We start from the raw sequence: 16973 nt of genomic DNA, 5'->3' as shown, positions 1-16973 counted from the left end.
TCTTTCATTTTATGCCAGATTTGAAATAAACCTGCGAAGTGATATTAATAATATGACTCAGTGCATTTAAAAAGATTATCAAGCCTGGGTAGAAATTATTTTCCCATCATCAGGCTGAAATATATGTGACTTTCTTCAAAGGATGTGATTTGATAGCTGGCCTAACATTACATTTTCAGAAGGTATGTGTTGTAATGGAAAAAATGTGATATTTGACAAAGTCTTACTTCTTTCTACATTTGTTAGTTTTGTTTCCTTGGTCCAGCTGTTTCCACTTCTCTACCTGTAAGTTGAAGAAAATATTATGTGTCTTGATAATTGTGAGTATTAAATGGGCTTCCATACAGTATGCTGTATAATATATGATCATATTAATAAAATATTAAATGTCTTATAAATTATATAATATATATACTATTCTCCTCTTTTAAAAAAATTTACATTTTGTTCTAACCTGAAATTTGTAATGCCTATTATTGCTATTGATTGATATTCTGTACTACTTTACTTTTAATAGTTAAACTAAAGAAAAGCTAAGGAGCTAATGTTTATGCTTTTTTTAAAGCCACAAAGATATTCACATAATTAGATTACCATGACTATAGATCAAGAATAAACAATTGCTGTAAATTGCTTTATTCACTAAAAATGGTGCTCTTTGTTTTAAAGATAAAATGCCCACTGGCAGTTTTAATTAGGCTCCGGGAGTTGATGATGGACAGGGAAGCCTGGTGTGCTGCAGTCCATGGGGTCGCAGAGAGTCGGACATGACTGAGCGACTGAACTGAACTGCAATTTTAAACATTAAGAAAGCATTAGAGAAATATGGCTATTGATACTGACCCGTCAGATTCATAAATAAAGGGGAAAAAAGCCAGAATAGATTTCACAGAGGTCAACTGTCCCCTATGGTTGTTACTAGGAATCTATCTATTGCTAGTTTATGTAGTTTCAACAACTTTGCTTAGCTCATCCAGCCATTGAGGACTAAATGCAACAAAGTACAAGTAAAGAGAAGAGTGTGTTAGAATCAGATGTAGGGATAAGGGATAGTAAAGAAAAGAATATGAAAATTAAAGGAACAAATACCAGTCACAGAGCACCACTTGTATAAGGATAAATAGACATACCCAAAGAAATCTCAAGTTTGACATGTATTTCTGTTCAGAATTATATAGTTTTCCCCAGGTATTATGGAAATGTTAAGCGTATTTGAAAATATATAACTAATTGGGAGATATTTCTAGAAATGGTAGAAGCTAAATGTTATGTTGAAAGAAAGAAACCCTATCCATTCAGAATATCAGCTACCCAGATTTGGCAGTTTTTCAGTGCTATAAGTAGCTGTTACCACACTCTAAAAATTACGGACCACGTTTTGTTTTACCCCTCGGTTTTTGCCTATAGTGATGTTAATTGGCACTTTCATTGTTTCAGTTCTTTTTGAGGCCAACATTGTTTACAGGTTGTCATAGAGTTATTAATATTCTACTAAATTTTGAGTATTAATTTTTCATTTTAAGATGTTTCACTGGCATTCATTCAAATTTCTTAGTTTAGACTGGCACTAATATTTCCTGAAGAGTTATGTATTTGCATTCTTATCACAAGATACTGAGTTATATTTTCAGTAGGAGTATAAACTGATGCATTTTCTTACATCCAAATAAAATGTTTGCTAATTTTTGTTATAGTTGACAATTAGAAATATGTGGATCATATCGTTATTATATGCCCGTTATTCCAAACCAGAGTCATTCTTGTTGAAATAGGTCTCAGGTATCTAAAAAGTTTTAGACTGTCTTTTATACAACAGCAAAGAAGTGTTCCTTTTTTCCCTCACTTTATTCTTTTAGGTAGATTACATTTTTAAAGTTTATCTACTTTCTATTCTGGAAAGGAAAAAAACTATTAAACTATTCATTGTTTCTCCTATTACCTTCCTGAAAGCTTTTTAAAAACCAACTATTCTTTTGGTTTTATAATTGTAATTTATAACTTATTAGTAGTTTTTAAAATCATTTCCGAAAATATATCTAATTTTTACATATATTGACTCATTTTATAAACCCAAAGAGGCTTATTGGTTTTTTAGACATTTTATAAAGCAAAAGGTCAGTAGACAAAAAGGTCTTAAAGTCAATCGTATGTTTTTAATACATAGCTAAGGAAATCAGACTCAGGGAGTTATTCATTTATTAAAACAAAAATTCTTCTTGAGCATCCACAGGGTGCCAGACACTCTTCCATACACTGAGGATACAGCAGTGAGCCTGACAGACAAGCTCTTTTTTATACTTCATTTTTGTCTTTGCGTATCCTGTATTGTTCCCAATATTTTTCTGTAGTACTAATTTTATTTCATATTCTCTATATTATTTGTTTTTTGTATAGTGTTTCTGTGTGAACTAGAGAAGAACTCCATGAAAGCAGGTTTATCTGTTTGGTCATTGCTTTATTGAGTATAGTCCTTAACATTTAGTGGAGAATCAATAGATTTTAGCCAAATGAATGAATGAATTGAATTAAATGAGGACCATATGGTATCCTGAAAACCAAATGAAGTGTGTTAAGAACTGAGTGGTCAATGGTGTCACATGCAGTTGATGGGCCAATGTAAAGGCATGAAGATTAGATTTACCGAGGCAAGGCTGTAATGAATGGTTTAAGTGGAATGGTAGGACAAAAGCCAGACTGGAGTAACTCAGAGTCAAGAAAAAAGGAATGAGTGGTGAAAAAGTGTAAATACAGGTATTTAAGTCATTCAAGGAATTTTGAGAGATAAACAAATTGAGCTGCATATAACTAGAAGAAGGCTAGGGAGGGCTTTAAAGTGTTTTATTATAAAATTTCAGATATACTTAGAAGAATGAACCTCCTTATAATCTACATGCTGCTGCTACTGCTAAGTCGCTTCAGTCATGTCCAACTCTGTGCGACCCCATAGATGGCAGCCCACCAGGCTCCCCCGTCCCTGGGATTCTCCAGGCAAGAACACTGGAGTCGGTTGCCATTTCCTTCTCCAATGTGTGAAAGTGAAAAGTGAAAGTGAAGTCACTCAGTCGTGTCCGACTCTGGACTGTAGCCTACCAGGCTTCTCCATCCATGGGATTTTCCAGGCAAGAGTACTGGAGTGGGGTGCCATTGCCTTCTCCGTATAACCTACATATTTGTCATTAATATCAAGATTTTGGCATATGTATTTTGTATGAGTAACATTTTTTGCTGTTAAAAAAATATTTTGAAGCAAATCTCAGTCATTTTAGCTGCATATACTTCAATATGCACCTAAAAAGAAAGAGAAAACTTTCTTAAACACCCTGATGCCATAATCACACCTGTTAAAATTAACAGTAATTCTTTGATACTATTTAATATTGTTTCTATGAGAGTGCCACAATTTTTAAAGTAAAAGTTGTTTGAATTTAGATCCAGTCAAATTCTAATTCATATTTGATTATTGTGTCTTTTAAGATTCTTTTTGTCTAGAGAACTTTCTTTCCTATGCTGAAGAAACTAGATTAATTGTTCTGAAGACTAGCTTACATTGTTGATTTGTGTATTTGCTTTCTTATGGTGTCATTTGTTTCTCTGTTTACAGAATTAACTTTTTAGTATTTATTTATTTGGCTGTGTCAGATCTTTGTTGCATTATGTGGAGATCTTTCACTGTGGCCCACGGATGCTCTAGTTGTGAGATGTGGCCTCAGTACTTGCAGCACGCAAGCTTAGTTGCTCGATAGCATGTAGAATCCTAGTTCCCTGAACAGGGATCAAACCCACATGCCCTGCAGTGCAAGATGGATTCTTAACCACTGGACCACCAGGGAAGTCCCTCAGTATTATTTGTAAACTGTTATGTCAGGCTAAATGTTTGATTCGACTTAGGTTCAGCTATTTGGGGATACATCCCCTATAGTTGGTGCCCTCTGCTTCATATTGCATCATGTCAGTGCTTGATTTTCACACTCTTAGTTATGCTAATGTTGATCAGTGAAGTCAGTTGGTGATTCCAGATGTTTCCATTGAAAATTTCCCATTAACCTTTCATTTTATGGTTTTATGATCTTTGCCTAAATCGGTATTTCATTTGCTTTACAAAAGGCTAATTTTCTCTTTCTATCATAAAGGAGGGATCTTTAAAAATGGAAGAAAGTATAACATGTTTTTCTGCTGATAGGCAAGGTCTGATGGAAAAAATGACACTAGGAGAAACAGTGGACTTGGGAGTTAAGAGAGATCAGATCCACTGCACAGATGATAGATTGCCTTCCGTAGGAGCAGGAACAGTTTAAGTGACTTGTCCAAGGTTATAGTAGCACAAAGTGAGTATATTTTATTAAATGTATATCACAGTTTTGCTATGGCAACTTACAATTGTACCTAATTTTAGAAACATGCCTATTCAGTTTATGATACGGCATGTGAAGTAGAAACGAAAAGTCTTTCTGATTTCACTGCCTGTGTTTGTCCCTTCTTCTAAGAGTTTATCTAGTGTCTCCCTTAAAAGAAAAATTTTAAATTAATGGTGTCCTGTACACCTGTATCTTTACATTATAATAAATATAAGCAAATACTTTTGATAATTTTTTCAGATTTTACTAGTCTATTGCAAAGAGAAGAAAATGCTACTGTTAAATAAAATGGTAAATAACTCATAGTTCAGTTTAGACACTAATGGAGCATAAAAGCCTGTAAAATGACAAAAAAACAGCAACTTTTATTACTTATAGGCTCATTTTTGTTACACAGTTTGGTCATATACCTGACAGTCTTCCTTCTTTGTGACTTTCTCCTAAAAATTATAGTTTTGTGTTATCTAAGTGAAAAGGCCATTAGAGTTCAGTGGAAGAATATGACAGCATCTCTTCTGAGGATTATAGCAGTTCCCATTGGGGAAATTGCAATTTCCTTTTTTCTTTCCCTTTTTTTTGGTAGTAGTTCTAATGGTAGTGATATCATTTAATCTTGAAAGAATATTTATGGCAACTTTGGACCTATAAACTATTGCCAAATTGTCTCATGCATGCTATGTGAAATTCAGTTTTAGACAATCATATTTCTTTATGGCTCAGTGATTTCCATTTACTACTTGTTAGACTGTATAGTCTGAAGAGTATCGGGGTTACTGTGTTGTCTGACACAGTATGTATTCTATTAAATTAGAACTTTAAAAGCAACATGGATCATATAGTTCCTTTAGTTACTTAGTACCATGTTTTATTTTTAAAAAATCTCTGTTGAGGTTTAACTGATTTCCTTTTCTGTCTTGGCATCCCCAGAAGAGCACTCTTTAGTTGTCTCCAAAAGCAGGAATGAAATCCGATCTGTGTTTTGTATTGTCTGCTGACTTAGATGAGAACACTTCACAGGAGCTGCATTGATCAGTTCTCATCCTTTCTAGTCATTTATTGGGCAATTAATACAATCTTGTAAAGACTCCCTAGAGTATCCCTAATAAACTAGATCCTTTTACCCAAGAATAGATACAGAGATACATCAAGATACTCAAAGATGAGAAAAGCTGATTAGGAGAAACAGGAAATATTAAGCCTTTAAACTCACAATCTGAATGTGTTTCAGATTGTCTCCCTCCTCACAACTAAAAGATACTGCTTTCTATTGAAATATATTGTACAAATTAGGAAATGTAGCTTTCCATAAACTTGCATCTTAGTGGTTTAAAACAGGATAATTTAATTCAGGTGTGGTGGTGGTGGTGTAGTCACTAAGTCATGTCTGACTCTTATGACCCCAAGGACTATAGCCCACCAGGCTCCTCTGTCCATGGGATTCTCCAGGCAGGAATATGGAGTGGGTTGCCATTCTCTTCTCCAGGGGATCGTCCCAACCCAGGAATCAAATGCAGGTCTCTTGCGTTGTAGGCAGATTCGTTACTAACTGAGTTGCGAGGGAAGCCCCAATTTATGGTATACATATAATATTTTTTTATTCCTGCTCCTAATTCTTGTGATCTAAGTCTTTTTTCTAAAGGTAAGAGTGATAATCTTTTACTGTTCTTTAAAAAAAATTTAAATACTAGGTAAATGGTTTATATGGTAATCAACCCTTAAAACAGTATAAACTCCTTGCAATTTTTTAAATGTGTAATTTCACATGTTTTTCCCTCAAAATGCACTTTAAAATGTTTTATAGAATTTTGAAACTGTGGTATAGAAATGGATACGTATTTAGTACTTGGGAGGTCATATTAGCTCAAAAACAAACATTTTCTGAATTTTAAAAGATTCTTTTTACTTGTTGATAACTGTTCTGTAAAAGAATACTGATGTCTGAGAAGTAAGTTTATGTGTTTGCTGTGTTGAGCTGCTGAGCAGAAGATTACAGTTTAAGAGCAGGCTACTGCAGTGAGGCTCAAAATAGTCTGAAAAACTAATCATTTATTTTTATTGCCTTTAGGTATACCTGTATAGTATAAAATAGTCTATAGGATCTGTGCATTAGACCCAACCAGTTTCATTTTAGTCTTGTCTCACATCATATGTCTACATTTTATTCACTAGATATGAAGCAAATAAAACTAATGGTATCTTTTATCAATTATTCATCAATTTCAAGTGAAAAATAGTTTAAAATTTTGTTTTTAATTATGATATTCTATCTTATTAAAATTGTATAATCAATAAAAGCAGAGATGATTATTTGTCCAATAAATATCTGTTATGTACCTATCATGTGCCAGGGATGCCTCTGGGCTTTGGGGAAGCTATAGCACAATGCAAAACAGACTAATGAACTGTTCTCTGAGAGCTTGCATTCTAGTAGAAACAAAAAAAAAAAAATAGAAAAGGTCAGATAGTGTTATTACTGTGATTAAAAGAACAGGGTACATGAATAAAAGGTGGTAAAAATTCAGAAACTTACCTACTTTGTAAGCTTTCCAAGACCCCTTCTCTCCACTAATTTAAATGCTTTTTTTTTTTAACTGTAAGCCATCCACGTGTGCCATCCATGTAGATAACTTCCATTATTTTTTCATATCATAGTATCTTATAATTCTCTGGTTTGATGTCTGTTAGCATATACAAAGTCCTCATCTTTGTGTTACTGGTTTCTAACCCTAAGTTCTTTTATAAATGCTCAGAAAGTATTGGTTATGTCAGTGAATGATGTATTCAAAACTTCTCATGGTTTCTGGCTCTGCTGGCCCTTTTTGAGATTTAGAGCTCTACACTTTACATGATTTTATTGGCATTAGTATATCATCCTTTTTTATAGTTTTTATGAAAAGCATACAAAGTAAGAGAAGAAGTTTTCTGAAACTGAAATCTTTTGTCCACAGGTACTACTGAACGAGTGTGCTTGATCCAGGGAACAGTTGAAGCACTGAATGCAGTTCATGGATTCATTGCAGAAAAAATTCGAGAAATGCCCCAAAATGTGGCCAAGACAGAACCAGTCAGCATTCTACAACCCCAGACCACCGTTAACCCAGATCGCATCAAACAAGTGAGTGTTTAGTTGGGAAATCAAAGACAGATATCCACAGTATAGTATGAATTCCTTATAAAAGAAGCCTTAAAGGTTTAGCATATAAAGTTTTTCCCTAAGAATACTTAAAACATAACAGTTGTCACTTATTTACTTAAAGACTATCAGAGCCTCTTCTTTAGATTGATCAGTTTATTTATTGATCAAATTACTCATTTATTAGTATTACACTGAGGAGCAATTATGGCTCATTTCTTTTATAGTGCCCTTTTAAAAATTATAGATACAAATTTGACTAATTTATAAGAATTTAACCTATTTAAAATTCTATCACTTTTAAAATGAAGTATAAAAATTGAGACAACATTCTCAAAATTCTTAATACCCTATTCTCAATATTTTTAGTCTCTAGTATAGTTATGCATATAGACTCCTGTTTTGTCAATTTAATTGTCATGTTCAGTATTTTTAATCAACAAATATGTATAAGTAAATTTCTGTACCTAGCAAACAGTTCTTTGTTACAAATCAGCTATTATGTTCTGTATAACTTGTACAGTATTTATATATATGTCATAAAGGGCCACTGTTTATTTTTAATGTGTGGGATTTTCTGTAACAAAACTTTTACTTGATAAAAAACAATGTTAGTTTTTAAGATTGAATAATGACAGACACTATGTAGGGGAAAAAAATGACATTCTTTTATGTAAAAATAAGGCAGATTCTTCCCCTTAAGCTCTTTTAAATCTTCAAAATTATTTGATACTTTATGTTTATTATGATTGTTTCTGCATTTGCCTTTTTATAATTAGCTTCTTAATTTGTGATCATATTGATAGATTTTATGCCTTCAAAAGAAATGTATTATTCATTCATTCACAGAATATTTAATTTACAGAATATTTACATTCGTTGTAATACATTTGAAATGTAGGTCAAAAACTTATTAATTTCATGTTTCTGAGTTGAAAAAATATACTAGCCAGTGTTAGGAATTTATTATAATTTTGCCAATATATTGATAAATGTAAGGGTGTCTAATCAAATACAAATAGAGAAATTAATCATTATATATTTTCAAATTATAGGCCAAGTTTCAGTTTTCCTTTAATACTATTTAAAAAAATCCTTCCATGTTTAGATCATGAGTAGGTAGCTTTTACACCATATAAGATCATTCATTTTATGCTCTTTGTTAGTATCAAAATGTTTCAATTTGTAACCTTTCATAACTTATCAAGGAAGTGTCTTTTAATTTACATATGGCAGAAGGTAAACATTTTAAACTTCTAAACATAAGTAGATATTTTTTATTCTTCACAAACATTTATAGTTTTGAAATTTTTATCTATGCTAGGTAAATGCAAAGAATAATTTAAAATGTGATGCATTGAAAGCAGTACCCTGGCTTAATCTAAATCTATCTAAATTCTAGAAGTATGAGTTCAAAGACCTCTGGATTAAAATCACCTGGAGCTAAGAATTTACAGAATTGGCACTAAAGTGTAGGGTCTATTGATTTTCAACTTTAATCCAGCCTATTAATTCTCACATTTCTTTTGTAGTTTCTGTAAGTTTAACACTTAAGGAAGGCAGTGAATATATTGATTTTTTTAAAAAAGGTAAAACGTGAATATACTTTAAGTACTGTATGGCAGTTATTCAGCACAATGATATGAATGAATTTTTATTTTTTTTATAATAATACTGTCAAATAATGGTCTATGAGTCATTGTTAAAACTAACTTTCTCTATGGCAAATGAAATTTATAGGTTGTCATCTGTCCAGTGTCAGTACAGATTTATGAAAGCTAGAATTTTAAAATATTTGGTTCATTTCTATTTTTACTTGCCTTGTTCAGATAATGTTATTTAAATTCAAAATAAGTGGTTAAAAAACAATGGTGATTAATTTAATTTTGCATATTTACATTCATTTCTAAGCCTTATAAGATATTCATGAAATTGAAATTATTATTGATTATTTAATATTTTCATGGAATCAATAGTGATGTGGAAGTATTATTTTAAAGATTCATTAAAAGAGTACTCTAAATTTAGTAGAGTAATATATTTAATATTTCAGTGGTTTCTTAAAAATGTAAAATTTGAAAAATTTACTAAAAAAATCTAGATGAGAGATTGAGCATATTTCCACGATATTGTAGATCAACAGTTATTTATGCTCTAAATTTGAGATTCTCTAACTTTCTAGGTAGGTATCCTATTTTTCAATGTGAAAGTTTTTGTTGGATGATTGTCTAAATAATTAATCAAAAGAATTGGAAATGACTTAGCGACTGAACCACAAGAAATAAATTTAAATTACCATGATTTTATTTCTGGAGAAATTATGCTGGTAATCCAGTATAAAATAATTATATCTAAAAGAAATTATTTTATAATGGAATAGATAAAAGTATATTTTATATAATTCTATCTTTTTAGCTTTGAGTACATAGAATAATAATAATATTTTTAAATGATAGTCATTCCCCTAACTAACATTTACATTCCCTTTGGACTTTAACTCAGAAGTTAATTTTTAATGTAACTTCTTTAAACATTTTTAAAACATTTTCTTCTAGTTAAGATTATGTAAAGAATAAAATTAGAATTTTAAAAATTGCTGGAGCCAGAAAATATAGTTCCTCATAGAAATGAACTAATATTGAATATGAAATTATATTTTCCTAATGTTTGTTACAACATATTTATTGTTTTTTATGGTTGATAATGTAAGATTTTGTTTACTAGAGAAGTATAATTTATATATAACTTGGACTTAAAATAGGAAGTCAGTTCTAAACAAATAAATCTTGCTTGAAAAGTTATAATTTTGTCAAGCATATAGTAGAAAAGCTTTTGTATACATATATATATATGTATAATATATGTATTTTAGAAAACTTATGAATTTTTGCCTAACTAAAAAGTTTATGACATTTTGATTCTACTTGTTTAACTTGGTATGAATAGAGTGCTGGATTTCTAATTAAAAAAAAATAGATATGCAACAAACAACAAAGGTTTACTGTATAGCACAGGCAACTATAGTCATTATCATATAATAACCTATAATGGAAATAATTTCAAAAATAATATATGTGTTTTTGTTATAAAAAATAAGAAATCTACTTTTTTGAAATTAAAAAAGTTATAGTTTTATACAATTTATTATAACTTTTATAAGATATTCTGAATTATATGATATAGATACAGTTGGTTACTAAATAAATTGCATGAACCAGAATATTCTCTCCAAATGAAACTTTATTCACTGAACGAATTCTCAGCCAAATATAAGTTTTTTGGAAAGTAATACATACTGATCTCACAAGTCTTTCATACAGAAGAATCTTGAAATCTAGCCTTATAGCCTTACATCCAACTTTAGATATTAGATGTGAACTATTTAGTTCTTCATTCTCAGATGTGCTTTATTTGTTTGTTTGTTTTAAATCAAATATTTATTTGCTGATAGGAAGGGACTCCAATATTTTATATATTCAAAATAATGATAATATTTATTGAATAATCAAAGTATATAATTTCTATTCTATAGCTTTAAAATCAGATTGTCATGAAGTACATAATACTGTCATGCTCATTTCTTAAGTCAGTATACTGAGAAACAGATACACAGGAGGAACCAATAAGCCAGAATTAAACATATTAATTGTGACATAGAACATTCTTATTTCTTATTTTCAAGATGTGCAAATAGCAGAGACATTCAGTGATCTTCAGGTAATTTAGACTTTCCCTAGAAACTCATTCCTAAGTGCATATCTTAGCCCAGGTTTTTGATGTCCATGTTCTCATTTCCCTTTTTATGTTTTGAATTTTGCACTTGTAACCTTTTTTTTTCTCATAGTATTATTGAAAAATTTCCTCTTGTTATAAGTCCCTCAAATCCCCCTCTTAAGTATGGTTATTTATACCTCATAAGTCAATATAATGAACCCTAAAACATGGTAGAAATGATAGATTAGTAAGATAGTTGGCATTTGTTAACTTCCTTTGTCTATTACAGACTTTCAGTGGGTTTTGTTTATTTTTTTTGGCTCAATGTATTTTTAAGAAAAACTGCATTAAGAAAGAAATAGTTATAGGCATCTATATAATTATTTTGTATTTAAAAATTAAATTGATACCAAAAATCTCATTAGTACAAAGAATTTTGTTTTCATCATAAAGTGTTGGCAAGATTAGCTCATAATTTGTTCATTATTCATTCATTCAATTATAAGTTTATTAAATACATTCTTAGTGAATTGCAGAATATATTAAATTGTAACCCTTGCTCTCTCAAGCTAGTTTATGAGAGATCATAAATGCTCAATATAACTAATAATGATATAAAACTGCATTTATATACCAAAACTACAATATAAACAATGCACCGTAAAAGTTTGGCAGAGTGTGAAAGAAATGTAGGCTAGAGTGACATTTGGTTTTGTGAAAGAGGTAAAAACTTGAACTGGACTCTGTAGAGGAATTGCCTGATTAGAGGAGAAAAAAAGAGAAAAGCTTATTTTAGGCAGATGAAGCAGTATGGATTTGAGAAGAAAGATACCATAATTGTTGAATAATAAAGAGATTATCTTGACAGAAGTGGGACATTTGTGTTTAGTCTAGAGGAAATTAATGTTCAATAAGTTGTGTGGAACCAAATAATGGCAAGTTATGGATGTCTGGCCAAAGGGTATCCTACACACTACGGATTCTTCTAATACTTTCCCTTTTAATTTATCTGGAAGGTGATGAAAAAAAGAAAAAAAAGGTACTTCTACACTTTGTTTTCTTCTGTGCTACTCCACACAAATTCTTAGAGTGCTTGTAGGAATAGCTATTGGTAGGAGAGGAAGATAATTATGACAGTTACTGAGTGATCTACTATGCAGATCTTAGATTTGAAGGTTTATAAAATAATATTCTTTAAAGCTTCTCTTACATCATACAAATCCAGGAGACATTAATCTTTGTCAGGAAAAAAGGATGTTTTATGGTCAAGAATGAAGAATCAGTAATAATGATAATAGTGATGTATATGGTGCTTACTCTGTTTCTATGCTAGCCATTGTGCTATGCACTTAACATTTATTGAAACCTCTCATTCATCCACACAAAATTCCTCTGAAGCACGTATAGAGTCCATGTTATAGAAGCTGATGTTTAGAGAAATTTACTTACCCAAAGAAATGTAACTGGTAATTGATCTTAATACTAATTTGTATGGCCTTTAAGTTTGTATAATACTGATAAAACAAATCCAATAGATTTCTCTGTTTTAGGACTTTTCAGATTCCTGAATAAACATATGCAGGAAAAGGACCTTGTTCAAAATAGAAAGTCTTGTATCAGGGTGAAGAGACTAGGCAATATTTTAAGAACAAGATGATGAGCACTTAATCTCCTCTGGTAGTTAAAGTTGAGACAAATGCTTGAAGTTAAAATATATTTCAAAGTGAAATCCAGAAGAGTTTGGTACTGATTTGATTCTAGTTCCAAAATTATGAAGAAACAATAAAAAATGACCATATGTGGTTTTGAGCCTAGCAAAATGTTAAGTTCCAGGAAGCAACTAGTGAATTTTAGTCAGGCGTCTATTTGAGACAATATTTTTGTATGATTGTTTCAGGCAGGTTGAATAAGTTGTACATAATATTTTTTTTCCTTAAAGTAGTCTTTAATTAGAAGCATAGGTGAGAATTTAAAACTGAAAATGTAGATCCTTAATTGCAGTATCAGTGATAATTTCACTTACACCTTCATTATAGGTGAGAAAGAAAAAAAAACAAATGAGATAGAGAAGCAGTTCCTTTAAAAAAGTAACTCAAAAGTATTATAGTATAATGGTTAGGTGCATAGGATCTGGAATAGGTCTGCCAGGGTTCAAATTCTGCCTCTTTAATTCACCTGTTGTGTACATTGGAACAAGCTGTTTTACTTCTGTGTACCTTGACTTCTTTACCTGTAACATGGGGAAAGTAATAGTAACCTCTTCTGTAAGGGTATTGCATTAACCCACTGTATCTGTAAAAAGGAGAAAATAAGAGAAGTCTAAGGAAAGGTGCTAAAAAGGATCAAATACCCAAATAAAAGTTCAAAAATAAGTTTTTTTAATAGAAAATCATTGGAGATTCTAAGTCAGTTTCAATTCTATGTTGAGAAAACAGTTGTTATTTCTTAATAATAGTATATCCTAAAGGTAAAGAGACTGGTTAGGTAAAAAGAAAAAAAAAAAAAAAAGATGTGAAGTGTGGGAACTGCTGACTTGAAAGTTTGGATATAAAAGGAGAAAAATACAAGTTAGATCAGGAAGATTCACATAACTACCCTGCTACTAAAGAGTGAATGGCTAATGTTAAGGAATAAAAAGAAGTTTGAAAAGGAAGATAAACTGGGATGCCAAATACAGATGAGATTATTAAGGGACAAAATGAGTCAAGAGTGGTGAAAAGATTATAGGGTGTTAAGGTCATAGCTCATGAAGAGTAGGAAGTCTTGGATATCACAGTTTTGTCTACCATGAAAAGAATGAGAAGATGGGGCGAAAGTGGTTTGGAAAATTGAAAAGGTTGAAATGAAGTCAATTGTAGTAGATAAGGAAGCTCATTCTGGAAAATCATGATCTATTTCAGGTAGTAAAAACTAGCAATTGGAAAGAATATAAGATACATGGGACTGAATAGCTGAGGAGAAGGATAAAAGTACAGAATAGTGATTATGAGGAAAATAAGATATGGACTAGTAATCAGTTGTAAAAGACCTTTTGAAATTAGACAACATGAGTTTATATTAGGGCTAAGTAGTTCCAGGTAGTTCAGATATTGGGAGAAGGCTGGATATGTGTCAAGATGAAAAATCAGAGATGACCATTCCATATTTAAATAGCTGATTCATTATTTTTTATGGAGTAGTATGCAGATTTATTTAACAGAACTCAAAACAGACCTGTTCCAAATTAAAATTTGTTGTTCATTGCTGTTTTCACTGTACCTGTGATAGACCTTGACAGTCTATTACTATAGGTTTGCTTGAAGCTAAGCTTATTTATTATGGAGTTTATGTTTATAGTAATATTCTCTGGTCCAGCAAAACTGCCACTTGTTAACAAGAATGCGTTTCACAATGGATAATCACTTTTTAGTTCTTATTCCCAAAAACCTAGAAAAATCTACATTTAATTAAATAACTTATTAAATCTTGAATTTTAGAAACTTGCATTCCAAAGGATCCACTATTTTAAAATTATAAACTACTTCAAAATTTTTTGTAATAAGTAATTCAGCCTTCAGTGTTTAAAGCAGAATTCTTAAAGACATTCATGTCCTATAAATTAAAATATTATACTTTTCCACTTGAAAGATAAAATCATGCTAAAAAAATGCCTGTGCCCTTCATAATCACTGCTTGATAAATACTTTAAAAAGGGATTCCCTTGAGGCTCAGACTGTAAAGTCTGCCTGCAATTCAGGGACCCAGGTTCGATCCCTGGGTCAGGAAGATCCCCGGGAGAAGGAAATGGCAACCCACTGCAGTATTCTTGCCTGGAAAATCCCATGGATGGAGGAGCCTGGCAGGCTACAGTCCATGAGGTTGCAACGAGTTGGACATGACTGAAATGATTTCACTTTTACTTAGAGTTCTTAGCTGTATATACCCATTATAAATATTACTTAACACATTTTAATATATTATTGCTATATGGATATTCAGTAGTTATATCTTCAAGATGTATATCAGAAATTTTACTAAGGGACTTTTTTAAACTTCAAACCGTTTAAATTTTAAGTCTGTATTATGAAGATGAATAAACATGTGTTTATAAAATATTAGAGAAATAAACATATTGAACATGAAAATATTTCTATGACTTTTTCTGATCTATTTGTGTGGTTGAGAACAACTTTCAAAGCTGTTTTTTAATCTAATTATTAGAACACTTTACAGACATTAATATATTTACATTTGTCTGTTTATCAGAACAATTTTTACAACTAGTATTTTTAAGAATCAACCAGAATGCAAACTTTCTGGATTCTCTTCATTGCTAGAGCTTAAATTTGTAAAGGAAGGAGATCTTTTGTGTTTAAGAATATCTATATGAGTAATAGATAACTATAAAACTAATCATATGTTTATTACCACATTACATGTTCATAATTTTAAGAATTTAAACAAAAAAAAATTTAGAAACTATTGTGACATTTCCAAAATCTAATCCCTTAAAGCCCAAACTTAACTATCATCTGTTTTATTTAAAATATTAAGTTTTAATGTATTATAATTTATAATAACCAAAGCCTTAATGATTTTATACACATTAATATTGTCCCAGAAGTTTAAAATTACTGGTTTTATTCCCTTGAGAAGGAAGCATGCTCAGAATTATTAAGGACAATGTCAATGAATATGAGTTGCATGAGTTACTAATACATGCCCAATGTTTCACATATATGCCAAGTAAAAAGAAAAGTATTAAATAAATTGAAAAAAGATAGTATTGATTTTAGTGATCACAAAGTCTGAGTCACTTGATATTAGTACTTTTTCTACGTATTTCTTTGCAGTATTTCAAGAGAATTCATGTCTAGGGCAAGATGGCTGTCATAATGAACCTGTGATCCTTCAAGTTGATTTTACTCTGATGAAACTAGAAGAGCCCAACACACATACCTCATGCTTCTGTAGATTAATGAACTTAGCTTCTAACCTGTGTTGGGGTAGATGGCCTCTAGATTTATTTTGCATCTATTTAGTCAACAATCTTATAATTATGCTGAGATTAATAAAGAACATATTTTAAAATATATGTTAACTACTCCCAGGAAATCTGTACAGTAGCAGTTGTAACCAGAGGTGGGAAAATTTACTCTTCAATTCATAGTCCATAGAATATTTACAAAGTCAGTAGTGTATGTTTCTGCATAGTATTGCATGGAAAGTAAAATTGTAGGGTAATTATTAATGACTCTTAGTGAAATTCTCTCTGGAGAAATGACTTTATAAAGTGAACTTATTACAAATAGCAAAAACAGAAAACAACGGATTTGAAGTTGTTTTTTTCTTCTCTTGTGAGGTTTGCAGCTCTTCTTCCCTTTTAAAATATGATTTAACAAAAATCTTGGTATGTCTATGCATTGTCTAGTTTTCCTCAAGGTTTTAAAGAAGAATCAAGAATTCCTGAACTGTTTAAAACATGATCAAATATTAGAATCAGTCTTAGTTTGTTGCTTGAGAGCAGTGAATTAATTAAGCAAGAGCATGTGAAATTTTTTATCCTTTCTTTTACTCTTAAATACTTTTTTCTATCCCAGTTAGGACTTATGAAATATGTAAATTTGACTGACTTAAGTAATTTTATCTGCTTTTTCTGACTCTGCTGAACTTTTAAAGTTATGCTTTTGCTCATGTCTGAGTAATTTTGAGGATAGATATTAATATAACTCATAATGTGAATATAGAATTTTGTCCATACTATAAAACTACCCCAATTCATATATTAAGAA

The 16973-nt window shown here is 30.9% G+C and overlaps 1 protein-coding gene across 8 annotated transcripts in view; it reads left to right on the top strand.

Moving 5' to 3' along the window:
* The window catches only part of NOVA1 (NOVA alternative splicing regulator 1), a 166947-nt gene that overhangs the window by 124964 nt on the left and 25010 nt on the right, over positions 1-16973 (top strand). For all 8 annotated transcript variants that reach the window (XM_070775403.1, XM_070775402.1, XM_070775405.1 and 5 more), the window contains one exon: positions 7304-7470. In XM_070775403.1, the coding sequence (XP_070631504.1) occupies positions 7304-7470 (167 nt within the window). The remainder of the gene's footprint in view (positions 1-7303; positions 7471-16973) is intronic.

This window comes from Bos indicus, chromosome 21, assembly GCF_029378745.1.
Source record: "Bos indicus isolate NIAB-ARS_2022 breed Sahiwal x Tharparkar chromosome 21, NIAB-ARS_B.indTharparkar_mat_pri_1.0, whole genome shotgun sequence".
NCBI classification, from domain to species: domain Eukaryota; kingdom Metazoa; phylum Chordata; class Mammalia; order Artiodactyla; family Bovidae; genus Bos; species Bos indicus.
Note: the sequence above shows the minus strand (reverse complement) of the source record. Positions and strands in the feature narration are given on the sequence as shown.